Raw genomic sequence first — 13319 nt, 5'->3', positions numbered from 1 at the left:
ACTGGAAACATGTAGCTACTGGTCTAGTCTCCTTACAAATTGCTTGGCCGTACCACTACTAGAGTAGCCAAACAGCGAAGTATTCAGCTATGTATAAAATATGAAGTAGTTATCATTTGTATTACTCTCATCAGAAGCTTTGCAATGTGATAATTTACAATTTTATTCTGCATTTCACTATATGAAAGTAGTTACAGTTTATTACAGTCGTCGTCTTAGTATGATTAACTCACACTGCTGAGTACCTGATATATATGGCAAAACTTCAAGAGCAAACAGTTTAGACATGCATGCAGAGGCAGAGAAGAAACTGCTCTATTCTCACACCATCAACTCTATAATCATACAAAAAGCAAATCAAACCTTGTAAGATATCTTCACAACAGAAGGAGCCCATTTGTCAAATTCATATGTCCAATTGGATAAAGTCCTATCATAGAGATTATAAAGAAAAAGTAAGATATTTCATCATTTGCAGGTCAAACTTTATAAATGTTTCCAAGTGGTTGCCAACTTTTCAACACACTTCACGTAATCAACCCCCATAATTAACAGTATATTTAAAAAAATGCACTTTATATACCATAATGATATACAAGCATCTCTGAGAGGGGAGTAAACAGAAAAAAGTGTGAAACCCACTTTCAGCTCATATTCAGGGGCCTCTCTGAAACCAATTCAGAGTAGTATTTTACATGCATCTTTGTATTTTGGAGCATATTAAGGATAACAAATATAACCCTGAACAAAAAATAGAGTTGTAAGTTCTTTTATACTACTTATCATCCAAAAACTGACGTTACAACTTTCCAAATACAGCCTTATGAAGTTGTTAATAGAATTCATCTGTGTTCTACTTGAGTAGAACTACTCATAGTGCCACCCAGTGCCACTATGCAGGTCCGTTTTTGCACTGTTTCTGCTGTTTGTTTGCTGTCATGATACAGCAGCAAAAAATAACCTTGAGGTTTTTTGGTTGCTTGCCTTTTTTTTTTTTTTCTTACTGGACCTGTGATGGCAGCAGTACTAGCTGTTAAGAAAAGGCAGGGAAAGGTGGCTTTTAAAATGTATACGAGAAAGAAATTTCAGGTCCTTTTAGAAACACAAGAAAAATCATTACAGAGTACTTAAAAGAAATCTGATTTTTTTACTACGTCCATGTGACATCTGACATAAATAACACTCTCCCTTTAAACTTTGTTTTACTTTACAGATCTTCTCCCAACCATTTCTTTTCACACTAAAGCTCATCATTTGTATTCATACAATTACGCACAGCAGTGGTATTTATATTAGTCAATCCGTTACTACTGCAGCACAGCCAGAAGACAGGATACCTCAAAAGAAATCAAAAGAGATGGCCACAAGTAAAATTCATCCCAATCCTACAACACATTTGCACACTCAGCACAATTGCTGGACAAATTATCTAACGGGATAGTGATGCCAGGGAAATTCTGCACATCAATCAAGTCACTCAAACACAAAAATAAGCAAACAACCCCTCAATATCCTACATCAGTTTTATAGGGCCTGACAGTTTTTATTTAAAACACAGCACTTCAAATCACTAAAACCCACACCTCACCTTTGGAGAAAGGAAAATGCAGTAAAAGAAACGTATAAAATAAGCAGCATCTTGAAAAGCTAAGGAAAAGCAAAAGGGGGCAGCACACTAAACAATCATAATCTGGACACCTGACTGAAGTGTGAATATCACTCATCAAGGCTACATCCAGGGCTAGTTATACAGTACTTAAAAGATCATCCAACCTCATTAAAGCATGATTACTTGGTATCAGATGGGGTGCCAGTCGTTTAAAGAATTAAGCAACAGATTTTTAATATCACAGTTAAAGTTGAATGGGGAACGGCAGGCATGTGATATGAAAGAAATACCATCCCCCTCTTCTGGCTTAAGAGTGAATTACAGTAAATTCACTACTCAGTTTGCCGAAAGAGTGAACAGTGAAACTAATGGAATCAAGTGCTTTATCAGCCTTCTGACGACCCTTCCAATGCCAGACAATTACCTGGGAGGAAATGATCAAAGAAAACACTGAATACATGCTCAGTGTAATCTCACTGTGCACCTCATCTTGTCATTACATGAAAAACAAGTGTGTGTTCCAAATAAACCAATCTGCAATGCTTAGAACGATAATAGCAGAAAGAGATCCTTTACTTACGAAAGGGGAACAATGATGAGATAGGGGCCATTGAGTCTTTTGTGCTCCATCAGGTAAGTGATGAGTGCAATAGTCTGTATTGTCTTTCCTAGTCCCATTTCATCAGCTAAAATTCCATTCAGATTGTTATTATAGAGTGAAACCATCCATTCCAGTCCCTGGAGCTGAAATGAAGAATAATAGTTTCAGTTATTTAAAACCCACACAAATAATTAACACCAGTACTACAGAGCCAAGGTTCTGATGTCCCTGCCTACTTAGACGTTGGATTTCCTTTAATAATACTATATGCACAGGGATCCCTGGCTATCTTTAACACCTTGCCCCCCAAAAAAAGAACCAAAACAAGATAAATTTCTGGTAACTGCTATATGGAAATCATCACTCCTGTTTAGCAGAGCCCATAATATGAAGTCAGATTTCATACATGGAGGTTTTTTTGTACTGCACACAAAGCAACACAGGCACTCAGATGTAAGGTTGATAAATACTTAACATTACAAGAGTTTGTTCTTCAATTTCAACACTGTCAAATGTTAAACTTTCTGTGTACATTTCATGCATTTGCCTGTGTCAGTTAAAATCTTTCAAAACCAAACCCATCAAGTCTGCACAAAATATGTAAGCCTCACACTTGCCAACTGCATCACTGGTATGCTACAGCTCTCGTAGCACTTGTCCATTTAGTGTCTGCTGTCCATACCTCCACATGTCAGAGCAGGCCTCCTTTGTCCAATTATGCCTTGTGTACAAAATCCCAGAGCTGGAAGGAAGCCAGAGTACTGTAGCCAAGAAATGTCTACATAACAGAGTTTCACACTCCAAGGAGTACTGCTAGAAAGCACTGACTCAGATTATTCCCTTGTCACACAGACTTCCACATGTGTGTGTATCACACATTACTCATGCAAGCGCAAAGTAAGTTTTTGCTTCTAAGATCCAGACTTTTGGTGTGTCTCATGCATGGAGAGAGAAATAAATTAAGAGGCCTGAAAAAGTTCAGAGAGAAAACAGTACATGCTTGAAGTAACCTTCTGTTGTCCATGTGAGAGAGTATCCAAAATAATGTTGCCAATTTACTGGCTTTATGTACATGCTGACTGATTTATATTTAAGTATTAAATACTCAGGCCACCAAGAGTTGATCAGAATTTGTTCTGCAACCATATGTCCCACTTACAAAGTAGCTTCAGAATTGAGAATAGGAAAACCGTCTTTTCTACGTCATTGAACTTTCTCCACTGACATATACCGGTATGAAGGAAGAGGCAATCTGACCAAACTTGACAGTAAGAAACATGGAAAAGCAGAAAAAAAGTTGAGAAGGTAAAAGCATGTAAAATCTAGAGGACAGGGAAATACAGGGAGTGAAGGGGAAAGTTGCAGAAGAGTCTCCTTCAGAACATTCTTGCTAGAACCAAAGCCAAGCCTCAACGTTCCTGACGTAAAGCTCCTTAGACAAGTGTGCCTCTTACCTCTGGTGCAATTACTATATAGAACAGACATTATAAAGAACAAATCTACTTATTCCATTGCTAGATATCACATTGAGCAGCTAACGGACCTGCTCTAATTGGTAATCCCTGTGAGTGTCTGTGTAACTCCACAGACTGAATTATTTTGCTTTGTGGCACTGTCATGCCACAGCTGGCAGGCAGCTGAACACCACACAGCCATTCGCTCACTCCCCGCCCGCAGTGGGATGGGGGAGAGAATCAGGGAAAAAGAAAGAAAAAAAAAGTAAGATTCATGGGTTGCGATAAAGACAGTTTAATAGGACAGAAAAGGAAGGGAAAATAAAATATAATAATAATAATAATAGAGAATATACAAAATAAGGGATGCACAATGCAATTGCTCACCCCCTGCTGACTCATGCCCAGCCACCTCCCAGGCAGCGCCCCCCCCCCGGCCAGCTTTCCCCCAGTTTATGTACTGAGCATGACATCACATGGTATGGAATGTCCCTTTGGCCACTTTGGGTCAGCTGTCCTGGCTGTGCCCCCTCCCACCTTCTTGGGCACCTCCAGCCTTCTCAGTCGGTAGAGCATGGGAAGCTGGAAAGTCCTTGACTAGTGTAAGCACTACTTAGCAACAACTAAAACATCGGTGTGTGATCAACATTGTTCTCATCCTAAATCCAAAACACAGCACTGTACCAGCTACTAGGAAGAAAATTAACTCTATCCCAGCCAAAACCAGGACAGGCACACAGGGAAATTGCACTGCAAAACACAGATCTGCATAACTTAAGAATATTTCTATGTTTCCTAAGTAACTACAACTGAGGAAGTAAAGGAATTATCACAATCTTAATTTCCCATCTATGAGCACTTCAAGACAACATGGTCATCAAATTAGTATTGTTATACACTATTCATTTAGTATATCAGGTAAACCTTCCCAGCCAATGAATCAGGATTATGCAGTAAAGAAGGCTGCTGACTGCATCTGTTATCTCCCTGCTTCATTGGGTGCACAAGCTGGACAACATATTGACAATGAGGCAGCAAAAATAGAGTCATAGCTGAAAAAGTGACATATTTCTCTATATGGTTGGATTCTATCTTGTCTTAGTCACAGCGTTCCTCAATGATGCCAGAAAAGTTATTTAACCTATCATGTTCAAAATCAGTCCCTGAATGACACATTCCTCTTTTTGTTGAGGGCTCACAGTGAGACACGTAGAAGTGCTAAGGATTCACAACAGAATTCAAATTCAGATGGAGTTTTGCTGTGAACAAGTAGGATCATGGGATTATTCAGTTTGGAACAGACCTCAGGCAGTGTCTAGGCCAATTCCCCTCCCCAAAGCAGATCCAGCCTCAGGGCCAGGTTGCTCAAGGCTTTATATGGTCAGCGATTGAAAACCTCCTAGGTAAAACCTCTCTGAGCCCCTGCTCCACAGCGGCGCTGTCCTCTTCTGTACACCCAGTCTGAACCCTCTTGTTTCAGCTTTTGTTCATTGTCTTGTTTTCCCACCATGTCCCACAGTGAGGATCCCAATACAAAAATACTAAAATGCTTTGAAAAGAGAAATCAGCTTAACTCTTGAGTTTTAAGTTATTTAAACAAGCTACTGTAATAGATGGCAGTGCTGAGGAGCATAGGAAGCAGGGGTTGTAATCACAATGCTTTGCACACTTAGGAAACAGTCTTCCTCCTAGTTCTCTGCAAGTAGAAAGAGATATACATCTTTATGACATCTTGGTGAGTAAGTATTATTCTTTATATTATGTGGCTGTAGAAATAATATCCTGACTGCAGAACAGATGCAGGTTCTTGGAGTTTCCTAGAAAGTTGTACAATAGCAGAAGTGTTGAAAGCACGTACCAAGGACATTTTTAATCATACATAGAATCATAGAATCATTAAGGTTGGAAAAGACCTCTAAGATCATCGAGTCCAACCATCGACCCAACACCACCATGCCCACTAAACCATGTCCCTAAGTGCCTCATCTACACGGCTTTTAAATATTTCCAGGGATGGTGACTCAACCACTTCCCTGGGCAGCCTGTTCCTATGTTTAACCACTCTTTCAGTAAAGAAATTTTTCCTCACATCCAATCTAAACCTCCCCTGGCGCAACTTGAGGCCATTTCCTCTCGTCCTATTGCTAGTTACTTGGGAGAAGACATGCATCTAGCTTATGTCAGAATACAAAAGTTCCTACTTACTAAATCCACTGAATGTCTGTAAAGAATACAGAGACATCAACCTCCATAGTCAAATATTTTTCTTGTTTCCAAATTTTATCACTGCACTAAAATATTAGGATCTTAATTAAAAAATATAATCCTAAACTTTGAAATATTGGAAGAAGAAAAAATATTGTTAACCCACCACAAATGAAAATAATAAGCAGAACTGAAATTCCAGGTCAATGAGAATGATAACAAAACCAAAATATTATTGGTCTGCAATGAAAAAAGAAGTTACAGGTATATGCAGAAAGTTGGTATTATTATTCAAGCAGTACGTATGGAACATTATCTGTGATAGGTAACCGTCATTGCTTTGTCCATACAATTCCCAAATTCTAACCTACTAGAGATGTTGTATTTCTTAACAAATTTTCAGTTTGCCACTTGAAATACCACATTGAAATGTCGAGCGTAATTCCAAGTTTTAAATATTTTAATGTTTTAATTATTTCTCACCTGATAATGTTTTAGTGTGCCATTAATAAGAAGAGAAGACTGCTTTTCCACCCTTTCTGTGATTGCGTGAGCAACAGTGTAGTAGGACTGAGACCCTCTAGCACTATATTGCATGCTATATTCATCATCCACATCTTGTTTGGCTGTCCTGGAAAGCAGAAAAAGAACTGAAGTGAATTCTCACAAACAAACAGGTTTTTTGACCACAGCTCACATATGTATGTCTAAAGAAACCGTGCAAATCCCCAACTGTGGCAAGTACACCACAGGGTGCAAGCTACTTGTACAAACAGTACACAGTTAATACTAAATGATCATGTTCCTTCTCCTGCAGACATTCATGCCAGAGAAGCTACCACAACTCACTGTAATCTAGAGCAAGCTACTCTTGGGAAATGCCACTGTAAGAAATCACAATTCCTAACAAAAAACAGCACCTAAAGAACACTCACTCAATGATTTGCTTTGCATCTTTCTCAGAAACTTCCTCACTGTTAGGATCCAGGAGTATCTTCTCATCTGCTTCTAACCTGCTTGATTCTTCTTCATCATCCTACAGAATACAAAAAAAGAACAGGGGTGCTGGGAAGTACAACATCTTCCTAAGTCAGACTTTCAACTGGCATTCACATATTGATAGCTTTCATTGGTCAATGCTTTATGATAGAAACCTGAATCACAAAGTTCAACTTACGCCTATTCTGCAACAGAACTGCACTGCAGCACAAGAAGAAGATAATTTTTGACATACATTAACCAACAGGAAGTCATGATACTTTGAAATAAAAAGTATTTTCCCCTTTAATGACCTTACTTTTAACAGCCTTATTCTGTCTACCATGTTCATGGGGAGGATTCCAATACCAATATTATCTTCTCGATAATATATACATCATATATGTTTATATCATATTCCATATGTGTGATAATCTAATAAAGCTTAAAAAACTGCCAAGAACTGCTGTTTTAGGCTTCTAGTTTCTTAACTTTTTAAAAACAGACCACACTTTTAGTCTTTTTAAAATAACTTAATTTTTCTTCTGGCTACAGTTGCAATGGATAACCAACAACTTAAAATCTTACTAATGAAGCTGAACAAAACACTGCTCTGAGTTGTGCAAGTGTATCCTCCTACGAATTATTTCCCCAGCTCTAAACAACACTGCTGCTAAAGAGTCTGTGCTAAAAATGTGGGCACCTCTCTTTTAACATTCCTCCTAGAATCTGACAGGTATCAGGCCTTCCCCTCCTATCTTAATACTGAGAGTCTTGTAGAATTATATTAGCAGTAATTAGTCCTACAAAGGCATGTACTTTAACATCATACAGTCCAGTCAGTTTCACTGGTCATTTGGTCTAGTATTGTAAAGACTGCTAGACTTAGGAGATCTAAATTCTACACCTAGTTCTGCTACTAGCATGTTGATTGAACATGGTCCTTCTCTAACCCTCAGTTTTCCTCACCTTCAGAAAGTACTTGTCTGAAAAATGCTATGCAAGTATCAGTATTGATTATTCATAGTATCTAATATTATGACCCTGCAGGGTTGGGATCTTTGCGTGTGTTAATTTTAAGTTTAAGATTCCTTTTAGAATTTTTGTAATAATAGTATTTACATCACTATTAAACTACTGAACAAATAAGCCTACCCTGAACAGTCTGAACCTAAATCCCTGACATAATCCGTAACTTTTTAATAAACATAATATATAAATAATAACTGTGTTATTCAGAATTGCTAATAAAACCTCCAATGCATAAACATTAAAGATGTTAACTTCATTCAGCACAAAGCAACAAAACAGCCTTTTCTGACATATATTTTAAAATAGGAACCAGCTTATATTCTCTGGTTCATGATTATTAATAGTCAGAGTAAAATATTTACTTTTCCTAATCCAAATTACCAGTTAGGCATTTACAGCACATATAAAGGGCAACTGCTATGAACTCAAAAGAATTACAAAACCAGTTACTTTTCCTGTTTGTATTATTCTTAAAACACCTACACATCTCCTATTGCTTTCTCTTCCTTCCTTATGAAAAAGAGGAAAATATCACATGGAATAAGTACTTGTTTTTTACTGTATTACTTGTCACAGTATTTCTCCCAAAGACACATACCTCCTCCTCATATTCAGAGCCACTTTCATCTTCACTGTCTGACCTGGGAGCAACCTCATAGCTGTACAAAGACAACAGAAAGATTATGAATTACAGATAACGAGGAGGGATTAGGTTCAATATACCTCCTACTCAACTTACACATAACAAATTAAAAGAAGAATAGAATAGAATAGAATAGAATAGAATAGAATAAAGAATAACTAAGAGCAGCCCATGAAAAAATCAATGCAAATAGAAAAAGCCGTTTGTATGGTATCTATTTACCCGGGATTCATTTCCAGCCAAGCATCCAGCTGACTCGCTTTTGGTGCTTCTGGTCCAAGAAGAACTTTGCCTGTTTCAGTGTGAGTCACTTTGACTGGAAGGTCACTCATCTGACTGCTCTCATCTATGGGCTAAAAAGTCAAATGAAATTTTATACCATAAAGCAACTGAATTTCACGTTTGTCATACATAATAAAAAGAACTAATAGCACCTTCAAAATTCCAGATCTAAACAGGCAGTGAAGTTTTGTTATTAGAAGCCACACGTTACTACATGGCTATCAAGCAAACACTGAGTCACAGTATTTCTGTGTGTTACATATTTTATTGTGGATGTGTGACATCCACAAATATATCCCAGTATTCCAAATAAATTAACAAGAGCAGCATGGAAAAGAATACACTGTTGGCTTCTGTGAAACAAGACACAAGGTATGTATGCTTATACGCATTTAATCCTGTTATTTATACCAATGGACATTTGTAACAGAAAAACATACATTGACCTTATGACCTTTTCTGTTATATGGAGAAACAAGGATGTAACAATTTAGCTAACTTTTTAAGTAAAGAAGGCCTATTTTAAAGATTCACTGTCCTGACTTCTTCAATTAAGCTGATAAAGCACCTGCAGTAACAAAACCTTTTACTTATTCTGGTGCTCTAACAAAACCGGAATACTATAATTACTTTTTCTGTTATTTCTTTGCCCTGTTTAATCACAGGTTTTCTACTTTAAAAACTTTTTGCCTTCTACCACTGATTCTACTTAAGAATCTTTTCCTAATATATATACGAACAAGAAAAAATAATTCTGAACAGTTATAAATACAGTGACTGACAGTATAAAACAGCCCATTTCCATAAATACTGAAGTTACAGGAATGTTATGTGCATTTTCCTTGTGCATGCATAAATATATTAAAGGATTTTGCTATAAATCTTTTAACTACATCAGCAAAAATATCATCTGGAAGTATAAAAAAGACCAAAAGTAAAACAATAAATACAATTTTAAAGTCTTTATATAAAAATAAAATGGAACAGAAAAATGGCATTAACAGAATAGCTCTTAATGAGGCAGCATATGCTCTGCTACTGAATGAAAAAAATTATTCAAAGAACAACAGAAAAATTACTCATTTCCGTTTGCTTCTGAGGGAAAAAGAACTTTCAGATGTCTTAAGCCATCATAGTACTATAGTCTGTCCTGTGTCTGAAAGGTTATTACATGCAAAGTCAACAATGTATTTTATAAAAATGGGAAGCTAGACTATATTGTGTTTACAACCACATTTTAGAAAGTAAATGATGTCTACACACGGACTGCAAGAAAACCATTTACTTTTAAGCATATAACAAAGCTGAGAGGGATTCTTCAGCATACTCAGTGATAGATTCAGTATCTTTTTCTTTTAGTCTTCAACTTTCTGAAGAGAAACAGGCTAGCATAAATGTTAATCTAGGTAATTTTTATTCCCAGTTATAAACAACAGCTCTTCTTAGAACTTTTGTGGTCATGGTTTTTTTTAACCTACAGCAATGGCACACAGAACAATCACTGGAAAGTTTATAAAAAAAAACAACAAAAAAAACCACTTTGTAAAATTCATACCTCTCCATCAGGACCAAGACCAGATGCCATTCCTTCTGCATTTTCTTCAGCCTTCTACAACAAATGAAGAAGTGAAAATATCACGGTCAGATTACAAGTAGAGAGGGAATACTTTATATGATGTAAGTGTTTTGGACCATGAATATGTTTCACTCTATTTCTGAATAGCCTGGGATGCACATAATTTAAGGTGTGGGTGGATATAGGTAGAGATAGGCACAGAGTTACTACCACACACACAAACCATTTACTAGTATGAACAGGGTACCTACAACACCTCTAGTCACTGTAATAAATCTGCATCTAAATTGGCTAGCCTACTGAATTTCTGGTCCAGACCTAGAGCTCAGTTGCTTACAGGCTGTGCTAATACAAATAAAATAGTAATTAATTTTCATGTGATTTACTATTAATTTCCTCTAAAGTCCTTTAATCTCAGTTTCGGAGGTGTCACCAGGCATGACAGATTGTGTATTTGTGCAGGCACTTTTATTTTGGGTATGTACACAATTTTTTTTGGTCTGACAACTAACTAGAAGGGCTATTTTGGGAGTTCAATTAAGTCTAGACCACAATTACTCAAATTACAAACAAAAAGAACCCTGGAGTTCTTAGCTGGAGTAAACTAGATTTTTTTCTCCCCAGACACCACTCCGAGAAATAAGCAGTATCTTCATCAAAGCCTGTCCTCTTTTACCCTACTTAAAAATGTCAGGATAGTATGAGAAAATGGAAGACATAGTTTGCTTCTGAATTGGAACTTTCCTAAACAATTCTGACAACGAGCAAGAAAGGATAGGATACAGCTTCTGCTCCTGTCACAGTGCTGGGTTTGTAGTACTACAGCAGTTTTATTTTGGTTACCAATGTAAACAGATCAGACTAACAACAAGAACAGATCTCTTAAATTGTGTTTGCAGATAAACAACTTCCAAGTATCATTAACGTGTGTGATAAATGTAGATAATCCAGTTGTTTCTTTTTTTTTAAGAAGTATACTTAAGGAATAGCTGCACTTCCGAATATTGAGATGATCCTCAATATCTGCTTCAGATCAAGCTCTGAGCCTTTGTCTTTGCCATTAAAGTCCATTTTCCAAGGCATGAACTTCAAATGAACATGCAGCAGCAGACATGGGTCAATTCTACATTTTAAAAAAAGTTTATTCTTATTTCTTTTACACAGCCATCATACTTCAGGACACATGCCTAATTACCTTTGTTAACTACCCTTTCGCTAGTATTACCAAAAATGGAAATCTGATTAAGCTTAATTCTACTCTAAAACCTTTAAAGTATTTATGAAGAATAAAATTCTTTAATATACAGAAAATAACCTGAAGGACAGGCTTATAAATACTTCACTGGGCTACACAAATGTCATTGGTCCTGCCCACTGCAACAATAGCTGATGCTCGTAAGAACATCAATATGAGCTTGAAGGCTGCTTGCTTCAGCACTCCTGGGCAGCAGGTATGTCTGCTGACAAAGAAAGGAACTGTACCAGAATTGAAGAGTTTAAACAAACAGAGGGTCAGGGTAAGTTACGATAGCATATATCTGGCCTCAGCTGAACAAGCTACATTGACTAAGGATCTTCCTTGGATGAACAACAAGGGGAGGGGTCCATTCTTTTGCACGTGAGACTGCTCTCTAATATATAAAGACTGTTATAGCTTAGCTATATTAGTTATATTAGTCAATGGAAAGAACCTTACAACTCAAACAAACCACCACAAATAAGCAGTAAGCATCAGTGCTGTTCACTATGCAAAGATCAGATCCTGCTGTGAGAGCAGAAACATTTACCACCTATAGTTAAAAATTATTTTGGCCAGAAGATACTCTGTTCCTCGTACATACTTCAGCTAAACTGACACAGAAATAGAACAATTATCACAAATGTGGATTGTTGAAGGAATTAATATTTTTCATTAGAGCAGTGCATTTACTCCACACACTATCTCATTAAGGATTGTCTCTACTGTGAAATCCGTATATTAAATCAGGTCTGTTCTCACTGGTAATACAGGTCAAGAACCCCGTTAAAGTTACATCTTAACTTTGTAGGTGGGGGATTGTTCCTATGTTAAGAGCATACTCAACAAAAAGTACAGAGGTTCTGCAGGGAGCATTTTTTAGGCCATTAATCTCCAAAATCAGAGCTTTTTATATGCTGGTATTTATTAGCATATTTAAAGTGCTGTTTGTAAACCATGTAAATATAATGTTTATACTTGTATCAGTGATTAGTAGCAAACCAGGCATGGAAATGGATTATAAAAATCCTCTTAACCATCCTGCAAGAGATGAAAGGTACTCAGAGGTCACAAAAATGACAAATCATTATTTAATGATTATTTCAAACACGAATGATTATTTTCACACACTAATTATTTTTTCGAAAATAGCACTGTTCAGTTTCCAGAACGAGGCTCTCTCACAGGGTAAAATATTTCATACAAAGAAAAGTAAGTTTGAAAAGCTTCAGTTAAATGTTAACAATGTACAATGAACAATACTACTGGCAGAATACCCGTTTACTATAATAAACCTACCCAAGTTCTTTCTCTCTAGCCGTTTCCAAGGGTCCTACAAAATAGACTGAGCCAAGAGTAGAACTGTGAAGGTCTAAAAAAGTTACCCTGTACGAAACAGCTACACAAACCAGACTTTTCCCATCTTCTTCGTACAATGTATTTTGGACCCACTGGATCCTTTTCGGGTACTTCAATCCTAATTTACATGTCTGGCCCAATTTTGCCTGTAGAAAGTTTATCAGCAAATCAATATTAACAGCCCACAATTTTGTAATCCTGCCTCCTTCCCACCTTCTTTGGAATTAATGATAGCAAATTTCTTAAGATATTTCAGTAGAGAGAGATGAGTTCCCTCAGTGTTAAGAATTTAGCAGTGTAGATGATTTTAGATACTCTGGTATGTGTATGACAATTGGGTACC

At 36.9% G+C, this 13319-nt stretch overlaps 1 protein-coding gene across 2 annotated transcripts in view; it reads right to left on the bottom strand.

The window, feature by feature from the left end:
- Positions 1-13319, bottom strand: part of SMARCA2 (SWI/SNF related, matrix associated, actin dependent regulator of chromatin, subfamily a, member 2) — a 116315-nt gene that overhangs the window by 60782 nt on the left and 42214 nt on the right. For both annotated transcript variants that reach the window (XM_009279940.2, XM_009279941.2), the window contains 7 exons: positions 10360-10413; positions 8745-8875; positions 8478-8538; positions 6805-6905; positions 6353-6500; positions 2190-2353; positions 364-430 (listed from right to left, as the gene is read on the bottom strand). In XM_009279940.2, the coding sequence (XP_009278215.1) occupies positions 364-430; positions 2190-2353; positions 6353-6500; positions 6805-6905; positions 8478-8538; positions 8745-8875; positions 10360-10413 (726 nt within the window). The remainder of the gene's footprint in view (positions 1-363; positions 431-2189; positions 2354-6352; positions 6501-6804; positions 6906-8477; positions 8539-8744; positions 8876-10359; positions 10414-13319) is intronic.

The sequence above is a fragment of the Aptenodytes forsteri genome, unplaced genomic scaffold (genome assembly GCF_000699145.1).
Source record: "Aptenodytes forsteri isolate BGI_AS27 unplaced genomic scaffold, ASM69914v1 Scaffold99, whole genome shotgun sequence".
NCBI lineage: Eukaryota > Metazoa > Chordata > Aves > Sphenisciformes > Spheniscidae > Aptenodytes > Aptenodytes forsteri.
The sequence above is the reverse complement of the archived record's forward strand: the minus strand, read 5'-3'. Positions and strand labels throughout refer to the sequence as shown.